Raw genomic sequence first — 18,105 nt, 5'->3', positions numbered from 1 at the left:
ATGCATTTTGGAAAACTGTTTCGTGTGTACGAACGTTTTATACATTGTTCGCAGGAACATTTAGGACATTTCCATACGTTCACATTTAAGATCCTTTTACGAACGCCTTTATAATTGAGGCCCAAGGTGTTTGGAGGAGAGTGGTTGAAAATTAAGAGGGATTTGTGATGTTGAAAAAAAAAGGAAAACAAGTTATTACATCTTGAGAAGAGAATGCAAAGACAGACATTCTGTTTAAAGGGGTCATGACATGCTTTTTTTATTATTTTAATATGTTCCTTGTAGGGTTAGTTCACCCAAAAATGAAAATTCTCTCATCATTTACTCACCCTCATGATATCCCAGGTGTGCATGACTTTCTTTCTTCACCAGAACGCATTTGAAGAAAAAAAGAAAAATATCTCAGCTCAGTAGGTCCTTAAAATGCAAGTGAATGGAGGTTTCTCTTTTGAAGCTCCAAAAATCACAGACAGTCAGCATAAACATCATCCATACGATTCCAACTGTTAAATTAATGTCTTCTAAAGCGATACGATCGCTTTTGGTGTGAAAAAAGATTAATATTTAAGTACTTTTTAACTCATCGCTTCCGGTAAGCTTCAGAGGGTGGAGATCACATGGTCTCTTGTGTGACGTAGTCGCGTTGCCATATTACAGACCTAATCTCACGTTCTCCACTCAGTTGAGACATCCAGAATGAGCACACAAATGCACCTTTGTGAGTAAAGAAACAGATAAATACAGATCTAAACTTAGACCATCGAAGCTTCTGTACAGCGTTCCTCCTTCTCACTTGTAAACAGCGATGCTCTTCCATGGATGTCGCAAGTGCCTCAGTTCTCGTGTTTCAAGTGCCAACGTGATTACATCAAACGCGCATACCGCTGCTGACCAGAGGCGCTGATTTAGAGTTAAAAAAGTACTTACATATTGATCTTTTCTGCACCAAAAGCAATCGCGACACTATAGAAGACATTAATTTAACAGCTGGACTCGTATGAATGAGGTTTATGCTGACTATACTATGATTTTTGGAGCTTCAAAAGTCAAATCATCATCCATTTGCATTTTAAGAACCTACTGAGCTAAGATATTTTTCAAATTTTCTTCAAATGTGTTCTGGTGAAGAAAGAAAGTCATACACACCTCTGATATCATGAGCGTGAGTAAATAATGAGAGCATTTTCATTTTTGGGTGAACTATCCCTTTGAGGTTCACTTATGGTATTAGTTAAGTTTTTTGCACAAAAAACAGTAATATATTTGTAAAATAATTATCATTTTCCACCTTCACTGCTCATTGCTGCTGGAAAGGCAATGGAAGTTATACGGTAAAGTAGGCATTTATGTGTTGTTGTGGAAGCGGGGGGATGTAGAGAACGAGTCATTTTGGCCGCAAAACATGCTCTTTTTGCAGTGAGGAGGAAGTTTTGAATTCTGAAATTTACAGTATGTTTTTATAATACAATGACCTCTTACATGTCAAAAGATCAAGGAACATTTTATTCCTCATGTCATGACTCCCTTAATATGGAATACGATGCAGATGAATTATGCACAATAAGGAATGTGTAAATTTTGATTTCATGTTGATTTTAAAATTTTTATAGTTTTAATTAACGAAAAAGCAATGTCTTACCAAGGATAGAGGGCTGTTTTAATCTTTTTCCCATATGTTAATTCACTCTCTTTCACACAGAAAAAATCCTGGTCACCGCCATTATCAGGAGCACAGGTCACTGAGAAATTTACTGCTCTGAATGGAAAATACAAAAGACTTCACCCAGACAATTTTGCAGCTTTTCTGAGTCTTAATTTTGATGGAACTTCCATAAGTTAAAGGAATAGTTCACCCTCATGTCATTCCTGTATAACTTTCTTCCTTATGCAGAACAGTAAGGAGATGTTTTAATTAAAATACCAGTCTGTCTTTCGTATAGAGTAGCATTTGATAGTGACTAACTTTAAAGTTTAAAAAAGGAGACTGAAAATCCAGTGAAAATCTTGATGTCCTTTGTGTGTTCATAAACGTTATGTGAAAACGTAACTTACTTGTATTTTTGTGTGTGTGTGTGTGTGTGTGTGTGTGTATGTGTGTGTGTTCCTCAAGAAAATGATATGGGTTTGGAACAACATGAGGGTGAGTAAATTATGACACAAGTTTCTTTTCTTTTTTTGCACTACTATATTGCAACGTTTATTATGGAATTATGCCTACTGTTTCATTTACTATTTATAATAAATAGAATTTAATAAATGGTATTCCATTACTAACATAATTAGTAATGGAATAGTAATGTAGCTGTGCTCTCTTTTTCTCTGATCCTCTCTAGCCGAGTTCAGAATGGCATACTACCCATACTACTCTTACTACATCTTCTATGTCTAAATTTACATTTAGTCATGTCGCAAACTCATTTATCCAAAGCAATTATCTATGGCAAAAAATAGTAAGAGTTGGATGGTAGTATGCCATTTTGAATTCAGCCTCTGTCTTGTTTGTTACCTGACAAAGCCCATTTCCTCACAGCTGATATTGGCGATGAGCTGGTTGGCGCTGGATGAACAGACATGTCTCCACCTCCACTGGGTGGAGTCAAACACTCGAAGCCTCTGATCTGCTGCATTTACCTGTACTGCAGGAAATAATGAAGACTGGGTGTGTTTTTAATGCCATATTACCATCCTACTCACCCTGTTTTTACAATGAGCACTATGTACTGTAGTTCTTTGTACAGTATGCAAGTTTCCTGTATGCATGTTCTATCCAGATGACATTTGCCATATACAATGCACGGAATACTGTATCCCACAATGCAATATGCTCAACAACTTGACCTTACATTACCAATGCAACAAATCAGCTGAAAGCAATATCAAACTCAAATTTTAACATCTCTTTCTTGACTCATTATTTGATCAGAATGTCAAAAGTTAAGTCATTTTTTACCATATTTATACCCAAGGTCATAACTTGACACCACATGCTGAATGGAACATGCACATAGTGAGGTAATGTGACAACAAGGTAGTGTACTATTGTTCGAAAAGTGTATTGTTTTTTTTTTGGTTTTTGTTTTTTTTCCTTTTTCACCCAATTTGGAATGCCCAATTCCCAGTGTGCTTTTTTAAGTCCTCGTGGTCGCGTAGTGATTTGCCTCAAACCAGGTGGCGGAGGATGAATCCCAGTTGCCTTTGCGTCTGAGACCATCAACCCGCACGTCTTATCACGTGGCTTGTTGAGCGCGTTGCCACGGAGACATAGCGCGTGTGAAGGATTCACACCATCCACCGCGGCATCCGCGCTCAACTCATCATGCACCCCACCGAGAACGAACCACATTATAGCGACCACGAGGAGGTTACCCCATGTGACTCTACCCTCCCTAGCAACCGGGCCAATTTGGTTGCTTAGGAGACCTGGCTGGAGTCACTCAGCACGCCCTGGGATTCGAACTAGTGAACTCCAGGGGTGGTAGGCAGTGTCTTTTACCACTGAGCTACCCAGGCCCTCCTGGAAAAGTGTATTGTTGCATAATGCATATTGTTTCACAGAATATAAATAAAATATGTAGTATATCGTGTGGATTATGCTATACACAGTTCTATGGTGTTCCATTTTCAAACATAACAAGCAAACATGCTTCATGCAGAAGCGCTGCGGGGGTGGGGGGGGGGTGAGTGAGTGGCGGTGTCACCCTATTCTAGGTATGTATGTCACTTTTGTGTTATAAAGTAATGCTAGTTAGCTAATGTTTAGTTAGGAATAGCATACATTAGCATGCTAAATGCTAAGTAGAACTCTCTGCATCAAGTCCTCTGCAAAGCATGCTGAGAACTACAAATCACCTGGCCAAATCCCCTTGCCCATGTTGTTGAACGTACTTGATTGGTTCACATTCACCCTACATAATCTAATCTAGTAGAGAGCACATTTTAGACAATTACATTAATCTAAAACAAAGAAAACAAGTTTAGAAGTGAAACACAATTTTGTTGTGTAGATCACAAATAATGGGATTTAGTAAAACTGACAACCTGCGTTTTCCCGCCTTTTTCAGTGAAGTTGACAACACTTACCATCAAATAATCCTGTATCTTCTGTTGTTCTAAGATATGTGACTGAAAAACAAAAAATCAAGAGAAGGTTTGATAAACTTTGGATTAATAGCATTATTTCATGAAATCAGCAGTTCCCAAAAGGAAAGCCAAGCAGAGCGTCTTACCGAGGGCCCAGATGGCGGCTCCCAAACCCCCAAGTATAATCAAAATCAAAGCAACTGCAGCGACCACTCGACATGGCCTGAAGATGGTCATCCCTGGACTTCCTGTATGACACAAACTACATTCAGTACAGAAAAAGCTGTCTAAACATGTCTAATTATGTCACCATGTACATTTTGAATAGTACTGTGAGATATTGTGAACTTTGTAAAATAAATGTCTGTGAGCAAACACATAAACCATGACGGGGCTGATGAAAAGAACAGAATGCTGATCAATAGTCCAAAGTCATCAAATCCTTACCACTAAAGTAAACCTGGGACTAAATCCCAGTGCCATGGTCGGCTCTCTCGCCACACACACACACACATGTTGGTGCGGCTATCCTTATGAGGACTCTCCAAAGACATAATGATTTTTATACTGTACGAACTATAGATTCTATCCCCTAACCCTCACAAAAACTTTCTGCATTTTTACATTTTCAAAAAAACATAGTTTAGTATGTTTAAGCGATTTGAATTATGGGAACACTAGAAATGCCTTCATAAAATACATTTATAGCATAATACCCTTGTAATTACCAGTTTGTAACCTAAAGAATTGTCCTCGTAAACCACCAAACTCGCCCACACACACACACACAAGTGTCAGCATGTCCCCAGACAAAGCCTCAGAGGTGTAGCCATGCCAGTGTTTTCTACTGGGACCAATACTGGCACGGAGTGTTTTTCATAACCATCATCCTCCAATACAAACCACACACATACAGTCACAAACTGTATATGTGACTATATTGACTTTATTTAAAGTGACTTTTGCTAAAGTCTTCTGCTTCTCAGATCATTCTCCATAAAAAAAAAAAAATAAATAATTAAATAAATAAATAAAAACAGTGCCTCTCCACAGTGTCTCCTCCAGAGTTTCAGAAGATATCTAAATAATGTATCAAACTGTGCTCAGATTTGCCATAATAGCATTCTGCAATCAAAAGTCAGAGATTTCAATTTGAACTAGGGATGTGCAAGACTAGTCAACTAGTCGACTAAACGGTTCTGATGCTGCTAGTCGACACTGGAATTACTAGTCGGTTAATATTTTTCCCCATTAAACTGTTCAACATCTTTACACATTTACATTTGGCTTTATATTTTTACAGAGGCTGCACTTAAATTACTGTCATATACACATTTTAAATATAATTAATAATAAAAAATATTTTAAAAAAGAGGATATTTGAAGCAGATACAAAGTTTCATTTCACCGCAAGATGTGCATGCTTCTTCCCTCTCTCACTCGCAGCGCACTGGAAAATGTCCTCTCACTAGACAAGAAAACTCAGCAAAGTAGCTATAGAAATCACTTCGGTGGTGGTGCGGGAAGCAGATTCCTGAAACATTGGCTTGAAAGTCGAATGTTTTCACATCTTAGTCTTCTTTAAATCTGTTTGTGCTTGTAAGTTAGTTTCCCGGCGATCTGGCTTTTTCAAGTGCAGGATAGCCGCCTCAGGTGAGTCAAGTCCCGTCTTTTAACTTAGCAACTTTCAGCACATTTTTTTCTCTCGTAGATTTAGCTTAGCCTACCTATTAATTATTTTCAACAATGTCCAGACTGTTTTAATATGTTAAGTAATTTTTACTTTTACAATTAGGGTTGTGCTATTCCTGTACTATTCATTCAATTGTTTTCAATAAATAAACCTGTATTTGCTAAAGGTGAATGCGTGTCATGTTCTATATTTAATGTACAATGATCATAATTCAAGGCAAGTACGTTGCAGATAAGTGCCCTTTTTCAGTGGAAATTAGCATTGGATTTATTTTTTTATTTTTTATTTATGCATTTGGCAGACGCTTTTATCCAAAGCAACTTACAGTGTACTTACTACAGGGACAATCCCCCTGGAGCAACCTAGAGAAAAGTGCCTTGCTCAAGGACACAATGGTGATGGCTGTGGGGATTAAACCATCAACTTTCTGATTACCAGTTATGTGCTTAAGCCCACTATGCCACCACCACTCCAATGATTTGGAGTAGATTAAGTATTTTAAGTAATTCCGCACATCCCTAATTAGAACACAAACATTTATCATCAAATTCTACCAAGACTAAAGCCATTGGTATCCATTTTTTATTTTGCTTAAGGATTTTTTAGAGAATCATCTTGAGACAAAGTTGTTACATACTGTACATAGGGTCCAAAATCTTGCTAGGTGCCAAATGTGGGTAAAATTTGGCTTTGATGATAAAAGTTACTCAGAAATTGCCTAGTTACCTTTCTAGGAATTTCAAAATAATGCATGCTTGAAATCGCAATGTACATAAAGAACTTTAAAACAACATTTTTTCCCTCAATTTGTGACATGAACTAATTGAATTAAAATGAAAATAAAGGAAATTTACTTAAGTGCAACACAATTTGAGGAACAAAAATCACAAGTTTTACCGAAAGATGCAGTGAGTGACAGTGTGATTTGTGGTACAACAGCTAAATAATTATTTTGTCATTGGGGGAAAAATATATATATGTATATTTTTTTAAGGGAATAATGGAAAAGACGGTTTAATGGCCAATAAAAAAATAATTATGGCTAGTCATTTTTCTTATTTCAGCTGCCATTAGCAGGTTTAGCAAAAACGTAATGTTGGAATTTGTACAGTACAATAGATGAAACGTAACTCCATTAAAGATTGCTATTAAAAACGTTTATTAAAGATGCAGCATGTAATATTTGCGCCATTAGCATCACCAAACAGAATTATGACTAATGGTTGTTTTCTACTGTATGTACAGTATGCAATTTTTATGCATGTATTTTGACCTAAATAAGGACTTTGGTGTGTGTATATCATTGTTTAATATATACTGGTTAAGAATTTATTGTAATCCTTCATGGCTTTAAAGGTATATTGTGGTACATGTTTAAAAAAGGTACAAATTTTTATGTTTACAAGTTTACAAGGCTGCTTTTGATGAATAATACCATGTCTTTTAGATTTTCGATTTTTATGTATAATATTAAAGTACTTATGACAAAGGTACTGTAAATGATTGCAAGTGTGCTGCCTACAGATCTTTAGCACTGACAAAGGGTCAATCCATCAAGCGCACATTTGGCTAGACTCATAATTCTTCACCTAATACGATCAAATTGATCAACAAGAACAGACATTGCATGCGCATTTTTACAAAAACCTGTGCTCATATGACTGGGAGTGAGAAGCTTGCTCTCTGGTGTGATGATTAACAGTAAGCGCATGTCAAATCAGGCTCAGGACATGCAGCAGAAACTGTGCTGCATGATAAGCCCAGAGCAAAAAAACACACACAACAGCTTACCGCAGCTCAATGCTTTATAGGGACATATTACATAGAGAGACATAATTTTTTGTTCACTGGTCAATACACAACATCACACAGGAAATCGATACGTTGCTTCCGAAAGTTCATGTACACTGACATCAACCCCCTTCAGCCGGTTTACTGACAAGTGCCATTCCCAATCAGAAATGTTTGCATTAATTCAAATGTGAACACATTCCCCACTAGTGCTACTGAGAGCACATTGGGAGAGCAGCCTCAGAGACATGGGTTCTGGTGCCATGGGACTAGAAAGTAATTGCGATCACATTTGTATTTTCGCTCTAAAATTACATTTTTACTCCACTGATGGTTAGATTTAGTGTTGGGGTTTGTATTAGGGCATAGGGTTAATAAAATATGCATTGCTGTTAACTACTACAACTACAAATATAACTTGCTTTTGGTGCCTCCCTGTGGACATTTCCCCCCAAAACTGGAGCTCACATGTGCTCATATGTTCAACAACACTTCTAGTTTTGGACACTGGGGGGCAGTGGTTCAAATTTCAGTTTGCACAGACTGATTTCAGCAGCAAAACTTTCACCCTGTTGTTTCCGGATTCACAGTGTGATCAGTCTGTAACAGACCTTTTTCACACTCCGTGTTTTGGAATGCGGAAGTAAGCGTTTGCAGGGTAAACTTCGACAGTGGTGAATGGGAGTGAATGGGAGATCACAGCAAATATTATTTTCACGTACCCATTTGCTCAAGACCAAAAGAAAAAAATGCATTGTTACGTTTGACTTTCCAGAAGAGGAAAAATATAGACAGCGTTGGATTAACACAGGAAAATGGCCATATTTACTGTCAATCTCTTAGCAGCTGTAATAGAAACCCCCTCACAGCTGTGGTAATTAAAAAAATATATATATATATTTTTTTTTACTAATTCCAGGGTAATATAACACAAAGCATAATGTTATAAATTTACACTTAATATTTAAACAATTGCACGATTTATGCTGTTAAATAAGGCAGAAACACATCATCACAGTCTGTGAAAAAGGTCTATACAACAGTGATCTTAGAGTTTGTACTGACACCTATCACGCAAAAGTTTCCAGATATCTTTTGTCTGGTCATGTGATCTCAACATTGCAGCCACTGATTTTTCTTTTTCTAGACCATTGATATGACTGGAGTTTCAATCTTATGTGATTGTACATCATTTTAAACTGAGTAAACATAAGAGCATAACATGGAAAGTGATGTTAGGCTAACATTCCTAGTGTGATATAGTAAAAAAGCAAAAGTGGTGGTATGGTTTACCTGCTTCTTTTCCTTTTAATGTGTTTTATTGTCTAACTCCAATAGCTGATACAATTTAGGACCCATAAAGTCACTGACATAATAAATGTCATTGTCAGAGAGGATAATATTACAAAATGAACCCGATCATGCTGCGAAGCATAATGTGAATACACAGTGGCAGTCCATGACAACATTTCCGGGGGGGGGGGGGGAAATCATGTTTTATTTTATGTTTTTTGCTGGTAATAAAGCTCCCGAACACATATGATGCACTCTCCCTGATATCTTAAAATAGTCTTGATAACTACTGTTATAAGTGTTGTAATCTTTCCTATTACCAACTAAACACTTGTCAATACAACAAACGAACGGAACAAGTTACGCAGTGGCAGTTACGGACTACGATCAATGCAAACATTTACAAATGAATGGAGGGCCCCATTCCATGTACAGTAACATACAGGTGCATCTCAATAAATTAGAATGTCGTGGAAAAGTTCATTTATTTCAGTAATTCAACTCAAATTGTGAAACTCGTGTATTAAATAAATTCAATGCACACAGACTAAAGTAGTTTAAGTCTTTGGTTCTTTTAATTGTGATGATTTTGGCTCACATTTAACAAAAACCCACCAATTCACTATCTCAAAAAATTAGAATACATCATAAGACCAATAAAAAAAAAACATTTTTAGTGAATTGTTGGCCTTCTGGAAAGTATGTTCATTTACTGTATATGTACTCAGTACTTGGTAGGGGCTCCTTTTGCTTTAATTACTGCCTCAATTTGGCGTGGCATGGAGGTGATCAGTTTGTGGCACTGCTGAGGTGGTATGGAAGCCCAGGTTTCTTTGACAGTGGCCTTCAGCTCATCTGCATTTTTTGGTCTCTTGTTTCTCATTTTCCTCTTGACAATACCCCATAGATTCTCTATGGGGTTCAGGTCTGGTGAGTTTGCTGGCCAGTCAAGCACACCAACACCAACACCAACAGTCATTTAACCAACTTTTGGTGCTTTTGGCAGTGTGGGCAGGTGCCAAATCCTGCTGGAAAATGAAATCAGCATCTTTAAAAAGCTGGTCAGCAGAAGGAAGCATGAAGTGCTCCAAAATGTCTTGGTAAACGGGTGCAGTGACTTTGGTTTTCAAAAAACACAATGGACCAACACCAGCAGATGACATTGCACCCCAAATCATCACAGACTGTGGAAACTTAACACTGGACTTCATGCAACTTGGGCTATGAGCTTCTCCACCCTTCCTCCAGACTCTAGGACCTTGGTTTCCAAATAAAATCCAAAACTTGCTCTCATCTGAAAAGAGGACTTTGGACCACTGGGCAACAGTCCAGTTCTTCTCCTCAGCCCAGGTAAGACGCCTCTGACATTGTCTGTGGTTCAGGAGTGGCTTAACAAGAGGAATACGACAACTGTAGCCAAATTCCTTGACATGTCTGTGTGTGGTGGCTCTTGATGCCTTGACCCCAGCCTCAGTCCATTCCTTGTGAAGTTCACCCAAATTCTTGAATCGATTTTGCTTGACAATCCTCATAAGGCTGCGGTTCTCTCGGTTGGTTGTGCATCTTTTTCTTCCACACTTTTTCCTTCCACTCAACTTTCTGTTAACATGCTTGGATACAGAACTCTGTGAATAGCCAGATTGTTTGGCAATGAATGTTTGTGGCTTACCCTCCTTGTGAAGGGTGTCAATGATTGTCTTCTGGACAACTGTCAGATCAGCAGTCTTCCCCATGATTGTGTAGCCTGGTGAACCAAACTGAGAGACCATTTTGAAGGCTCAGGAAACCTTTGCAGGTGTTTTGAGTTGATTAGCTGATTGGCATGTCACCATATTCTAATTTGTTGAGATAGTGAATTGGTGGGTTTTTGTTAAATGTGAGCCAAAATCATCACAATTAAAAGAACCAAAGACTTAAACTACTTCAGTCTGTGTGCACTGAATTTATTTAATACACGAGTTTCACAATTTGAGTTGAATTACTGAAATAAATGAACTTTTCCACGACATTCTAATTTATTGAGATGCACCTGTATACTCACCTAATACTCTATGTGCAGACAAACTCCATCATCCACTGCTTCATTGTGCCAATTTCATGTATAATCCTGTCGTTCAGTCTTTCACACATTTTTTAGATCTTCCAATACATTTTATTCCATCTTTGGCATATTTTGAAAGTTTCTCTTCACCTGTCGCATTAACCACAAGCAGGCTTGATGAAGCATAAACGTGATACTGAAAGCTGATTGGCTTGGGTACTTCTGATAATAATTGGTTATGACCGCAGAAGGAGGCAATTTTCATTTTGCCTCTGTTTGGTCTTTTTTGGACGCTGTTTGAGTGGAACCAGATGACGTTGTATCATTTGAATATCAATTTGAATTGGTCAGATTACTAATGACAGGAAGCTTTATGCTGTCAGCCTCCTCTGGCATTCATACAGATTCAAATAGTAATTTAAATTCATTTGGCTACCACACAAGAAAGAAAAATGAAAAAACAAATATCTTAGTTGGCATCTGAGTTGTGTATGTTAGTAGGTCAATTAATAAAAATAAAATAAAAACTGTTAATTTATCACTTTTGTTGTAACGCTATTTTTGAATAGTTTTTTGAGGAGGCTCAGCCTCCTCTGCCTCTTCTGACCAGCCGCCATTGACTGTACATTATGCTGCTTAATACATGGCTTCTTACCAAATAAATAAATGAACTTGAAACGCTGTACTGATTAAAGTTTAAATTATTCTGTGATGCAGAAAAAGACATGTAGGCTACAGTAAGTAATACAAATTGGTTGCCAGGGACAACTGCGAATTATACAGTTTAGCAGGTGTTATACAAAAAAACTTTACCATAGCAATACCATGACCAATCAGAATCAATCATTCCAGAGAGCTGTGTAATAATATATCACATTTTCCTAGATTAAATGTTGGACTGAAACAGATCAACAGAGAGGAATAAAAGAGCTGATGTCCAATGGCCAATCATACCTCACCATATCTCTCAAGTGACCAATGACATTTTGTCCAAGCCCAGTTTTTAATGGCTACATTAGAGGTCAGAACAAAACTGAAACAGTGTAATGTTTTTCTGTTTGCCCGCCTCGTTTCATTCCTGAAGATTTCCTCACTGTCTCGGTCTGCGGTTCAACAGCACCTGCCGTGAACTATTTGACCGGAGAACAAGCTGTACTTTTGTCTGAGTGTATGAGAGAGAGAGAGAGAGAGTAACACAGAGCTTCTTCATGGTACACTGCTCTCTCTCTCTCTCTTTCTTTCTCTCTCTTTGCTCAAGATGATCATACCTGGCTGATTCAAGCTCTTGAAGCTCCTAAATTCAAACAATTAAACTACCTATCAATCATCGCCGAACTATCATTCTCTTATGGGGGCTGTAATTTTTTCACATATCACAAGCTTTTTTCAGCAAAATGTGCAGGAAGAGTAGCGCAGTGGAACCAATGCCAGTACTGGAGAGTGTTAGATTTATATCTCCTCAACAGAGTGTTCCTGGGATGCAGGAGCATTTCATGTGCTGTCAGCAGGTCGATGGTTTGCATCCACCTGGCCCCCCAATCTGATCAACTCACCCCCCCCAACCCCCCACTCCGCATCTTCCGCCCTGTTCGAACTGTATCCCATCATGGTAGCAGCCTCCCTCTGGGGGTCGGAATGGACATCTAAAAGTATCATAGTCCACTGCGACAACCAAGCCACCGTTCAGTGCATTAACAAAGGCAGATTCGGCAAAAACTCCTCCACAATAAGCCACCCCCAGATCTCACTTCTAGTTAAGGTATTCATAAAGCCCACACCACCAGAACCAATACCAGGCAACCACTTTCCATTGATTTGCAAACTTGATGCCTGAATACTCTCGTTTCTTCAGACACCTCAAAAACCCTAGATGCCATGTTCATCCTTGCCTTCTTTGGCTTCTTCCGCTGCTCAGAATTCACCACCACAGCTAAATTCGATCCAAGAATCCATCCCACCATTTTGGACCTTCATATCCTAGACAACGATACAATCAGATACTATATCAAACAAAGCAAAACAGACTAAACTCATTTTAATTTTCAATCTGCCAACTCCCATCCAGCCCTTTCAATCTCTAGCACACTATCTCCATTACAGAGTGTCCCAAACCAAATCCCCTCTCGATCCGCTCTTCGTTGATGACAAAAATCAAGCAGTTTCCCAATTCTGGTTCCAAAAACACCTAAAATCTGGCATCTCAGAAAAACTATCCTCAAGTCCTTCCTTCCACATCAGCGCTGCTACCACAGCAGCCCACAAAGGCCTGCCCGAGCACCAAATACACTTACTGGGCTGCTGGTCATCCGACGCATATCTCAGCTATATCCGTACCAACCGTCTCCACATCAGAAAGGCACAACAAGCCCTCTTCAGCTAATCATGAAACATTCATAATTGGGGTCAGGGGGATGCTTGCTTTATCCTTGTCAGTTCACTAGGCCAGCCCCACCATTTGGACACTGCGGGGCCCCCCCCAAGCCAGTCCGGGAGCCCACCGTCTCAAATCGCTGTAAGGGCCTGCCTTAAGCACTCAAGTGCTCTTCCATTCGAATCGCAGTGAGGGTTCTCCCGTCCAAATGCAGTGTGAGCTAACTCATGTTTATTTGTAGTGTGGACTCTCTCATTTGAAGCACCGGGAGGACTGCCCCATTCGAATGCAGTGAGGGCCCCAGTTCGATTGCAGGTTGGGCTTGCTTGCTCGAGCAGCCGCTGAGCCCCTTTCCTACGCAGTTCGCCCATTCGCTGCACAAACTCATCCCATCGAACCAACCGCGTCTGGAGGGAGGCTTAAGGTCGATCCTGGGCCGCTTGGATTCACGCCTTCGTCCGGGGTGACCCTGCCCGACCGTGGGGATGGCCCCCGTGTTCGGGCGTAACTATCCCTCCAGCGCATAACAGCTCCCACAATAGCTCATTTCCATGCAAAGTTAACTGCCACAGTTTCTTCAGTGCTTCAGCCTATTTTCATTCTTCATTTCTACCTATCCTACACCTCCCAGTTTCCTATCCCCCGAGTGGACCCTAGCGCAAGGCTGCCTCCGCTAGCGGATCTGCTCGTTCTATCATCTTTGGCACCTCTGCCCATCTCACACAGGGCTTAGCAAGTGTTCATATTCGTCTCTTTTTACATAAAAGACAAACATATCACTTCATACTACAAGGCTCCGTAGCTAACAGTTCGCTGTCCCATTTCCTGGCCTCTTTTTGGAGGGTATTCGAGCTTGGGTCAAGTCTCGAGCCTCGAGCCCTTCGCCCAGGACAGCGAGCCAAATATGTTTACACTATCCTCAATGCAGGATCACATTAAGGTTTGGGATGAGCAAATTCATTTAATCCGATCAATCACACTGTCAGAGTAAGTGTATATAAACAGCTGCTTACCTCTTCGTGGCATCGCGTCTTCCGGCATCCCTTCTCCTCTCAATCTCCACCTATCTATTTCATCAATTACTAATCTAAGTCCGGGTGGGGTATTTGAGCTCGGGTCAAGTCTCGAGCCTCGAGCCCTTCGCCCAGGACAACGAGCCAAACACGTTTACACTATTCTCAATGCAGGATTACATTAACTTGCGAACTACTGAAGTCAGACTTGGTGCAACTCATCAACACATAATTTTGCAAATTATATTTCAGAACTTCTGTGAAAAAATAGCAGCATATGAGTTTAGAGTGACACGACGGTAAATAAACAGAATTTTCATTTTTGGGTGAACTATTCCTTTAATAAAGTATTTAAAAATGTGTCTAAAAACAATCAGAAATTTGGCACATTGGGTTCGAATATGGGTGGCATAACATTCAAAACTAATACACCGAGTGATTACTTTGGCAAAAATTTAGCAAAGTTACAGTAAGTTCACACTAACAACAGCAAGAACAGATTTTTTTTTTTTTTTTTTTTTGTGAGAAGGTTTAAAATGATTATGTTGTGCTAAGAATATATAAATTAAATTCACCTAATACAATTTACCTTCATCCATTCAGCCACTTGTAATACATGTAAACAGCTGTATGGCTGCTTCCTGTCATGTCATGACTTATGTGAAACCCTTTGGCCTTTGTCAAAAAATATCACAGTCCCAGACTGACCAAAACAAATCCAGTACATAACTCATTACAAGCCAGCTCAGTTAATATTTAACACACCTCTGATGTCAGAAAAGAGAAGTAGAGAAATATTTTGGCACTCACCTATCTTCTTGTCAGTCATCCTGACAAAACGAAAAGCTGAAAAAAGAGAGATAAAATGCACGATTCTTCTTCAAAACTTTGCTGAATTTGATTGGCTTCTTTCTGACCTGCAAATGGGGGGAAAAATCTAAAAGAAAAAGAAAGAAAAAAGCTAGGCTACTGTCCTGGGAAAATATGGGTTAAACAAGTTAAATAAACCAAAGGGCAAACTGAGTGAAGATTTGAACAGGTTACAGTCTTTTACATTAACATTGAGAATCATTTATTCAACTAAAATTCTCTTTTTGTGTTTATATTCACATAGATGTTCCATTATCATCCCAACACATTAATTCACGGATGCATAGGCTACACACACACACACACACACACACACACACACACACAAAAAGAAACGTTAAATGTAAATTAAAGTTTAAAATTGGGTAATTGTACACGAAAATAAAAATCCAAAAGTCCTATTATACATCCTGTCACTTTTAAAGGCCTGATGGTCAGTTATAAATATAGTTATAGTTATTTAAATATCTTAGATCTCACCTTTACCTCTCCACTGCAAGTTCTTGGATAAACTCTTGAATAAGAGAGATGGGGAAAAAACAGATGTCAGGCGTTTCCTCCAAATATCCGCGCTGACAATTCGCTTTCCCCAGAGCCCGTCACTCTTTTGTTTTCCCGTTAAATGCAGCTTAACGATTTCTCCCGCAATCGGGGCCGTTCTTCTGCTCTCTCTGTCTGCTGACTGTTTGAGTGGAAACCTCCCTCTTCCGGTCACTTTGGTGTGTTCTCAGGAGAGCGCAGGTGTGCGCGCGTTGGACAGGTGAATCTGCGTGGGCTCGCGCGCATCTCAACTTTGGAGGAGCTCATCTGATGATCCACATCATGACTGCAATTAAAATCACCAATAGCCAATACATGATGACAAGGTTACAGAATGACGTGGCAATTGTGTATAACTGTGGTAAATATTATATAAATATTTCTTGCAAAAACCTCATACACACAGCAATGGATTTTCGTATACTAGATTAAGTGAAATCGATCTATATACTTTATAAATTAATATTATTATTAATAATAATAATAATAATAACATTTTACAATAAGGTTGTTTTCATGAATATTATTTGACTACATTAGTTAACATGAACTAACAATAAACAATACTTTTTTCAGCACTTACCAACAATCTTAATTTTAATCAAAATAATATTTTTTTCAAATTTAAAGCAGATATGTTTACATACATATATGCTTTAATGCATTATAACCAAATTTGAACTACACTGATCAATTTATATATATATATATATATATATATATATATATATATATATATATATATATATATATATATATATATATATATAAATTACCATTCACCAAGATTAATAAATGCTGTAAAATTATGTTGTTCATATATTTTTCATTAACTAATCATGATACATAATGCATTTACAAATGTTTACAAATATAATCTTATTGTAACAACAAGAACAATGATAATAATAATAATAATAATAACAATAATAATAATAAAACAGCTATATTTCTTAAATGCTCTGGTCAATTCTTTAGACTGGAAAGACCATGAACACATGTATGAGCTGTATGCTCAATTTTCTGTAATTTACCTAACATAATAATGTTAGCTATGCTAATCATCATCATTGTTGCCGTTTTTAATGAAATAATATAATATAATATAATACAATACTTTTCCCCACATTTTAGAATAAAAGTCATCAAATGCAATAACTGAAATGGAAATGACTCAAAATATGTAAGATTCATAAAACTAAAGGCATTCTCTGAACCTGTTAACATGACTTTAGTGTGATAAAATCACTTACCTTTTCTGTGTGAAGCTGCATCTAATTTTACAACCACATTGCAATGACATCATAATGCTCTAACAGAGTAGGACATACTTGAAGTAGCAAAAATGGTTCCAAATCTCCTTCCAGGTAGATGGCCTTGATGTCTTTGATTCTATCAGATGAGACTATGTCTTTATCACTACATAATAAAACTTGGTTCAATTCTACTACTGAGTTGTCTAAGCCTTCTAAGAATTTAATATACAGCAGAGTTACTTTAAAAGGCACAGGTAGGATGGGAGTTTAAAAGTTCACTTTTTTCTTTCTACAGTAGCTGTTTCTAACGAGAGACACTTTATGAAATATTTAATACCTTACTGAAGATTTCCCATAGACTGACTTTTGTTATCACAGTATTTTTGATGTATTTTCAATGGTGTCTGTAAACTGAAACTGTTTATAGTATGTTATTGTTGTCAGTTTGTGCTTTATTAAGTTCCATGATTGAATTCAAACAGAAAAGGCCTCAATATTTCAGTTTTAGTTATAGATTATATAGATTATAGATTATAGTTAGTCATACTGTAACTGCTTACTGTGGATACAGTACTTTAAGGGCACTCTTAACAGCATGCAAACAACTACTATAATGAATTTTAATGTTCAGAACAAGTATACTGTAAATCATATTGCTGTGCTGTAACTTACGGTAAATATTTATTTTACTGTGGTATGAAATAAACCAATTTGCTGATTATTTGTTGCCACACTGCAAAATAACTAAATTAATGTATGAATGAATGAATGAATTAATGAATTAATGAATTAATAATTTTGTCTTGATTCTCAGTAAAAAAATAAAAATAATATATATAACGAAAAATAGCATAAGATACAGATGAAAATTCTTTAATAATTTACTCACCATCATGCCATCCCAGATGTGTATGACTTTCTTTCTTCTACTAAACATAAATAGAGATTTTTAGAACAATAGTTCAGTTCTGTAAGTCCATATAATGCAAATAAATGGTGACCGAATTTTTGAAGCTCCTAAAAAGCACATAAAGGCAGAATAAAAGTAATCCATAAGACTTCAGTGGTTAAATCTATATCTACAGAAGTGATACTATAGGTGTGGGTGCGAAACAGATCAAGTCCTTTTTTACTGTAAATTCTCCTCCCTGCCCAGT

General features: G+C 37.8%; 1 protein-coding gene across 3 annotated transcripts in view; it reads right to left on the bottom strand.

Annotated features, from left to right (window-relative positions):
- The window catches only part of LOC127453159 (serine protease hepsin-like), a 33,739-nt gene extending 17,919 nt beyond the window's left edge, over positions 1-15,820 (bottom strand). The window contains exons 1-6 of one of the 3 annotated variants that reach the window (XM_051719357.1): positions 15,633-15,820; positions 15,093-15,128; positions 4,227-4,328; positions 4,081-4,122; positions 2,507-2,636; positions 1,640-1,756 (exon numbers count right to left, since the gene is read on the bottom strand). In XM_051719357.1, coding sequence (XP_051575317.1) covers positions 1,640-1,756; positions 2,507-2,636; positions 4,081-4,122; positions 4,227-4,328; positions 15,093-15,111 — 410 coding nt within the window. In that variant the 5' untranslated portion in view covers positions 15,112-15,128; positions 15,633-15,820. Of the gene's footprint in view, positions 1-1,639; positions 1,757-2,506; positions 2,637-4,080; positions 4,123-4,226; positions 4,329-15,092; positions 15,220-15,632 lie in introns of all 3 variants that reach the window. The other 2 variants (XM_051719355.1, XM_051719356.1) reach the window with 2 other exon arrangements.
- Between the last annotated feature and the right edge of the window lie 2,285 nt (positions 15,821-18,105).

Source organism: Myxocyprinus asiaticus, chromosome 15 (genome assembly GCF_019703515.2).
Source record: "Myxocyprinus asiaticus isolate MX2 ecotype Aquarium Trade chromosome 15, UBuf_Myxa_2, whole genome shotgun sequence".
In the NCBI taxonomy this organism is placed as follows: domain Eukaryota; kingdom Metazoa; phylum Chordata; class Actinopteri; order Cypriniformes; family Catostomidae; genus Myxocyprinus; species Myxocyprinus asiaticus.
The sequence above is the reverse complement of the archived record's forward strand: the minus strand, read 5'-3'. Positions and strand labels throughout refer to the sequence as shown.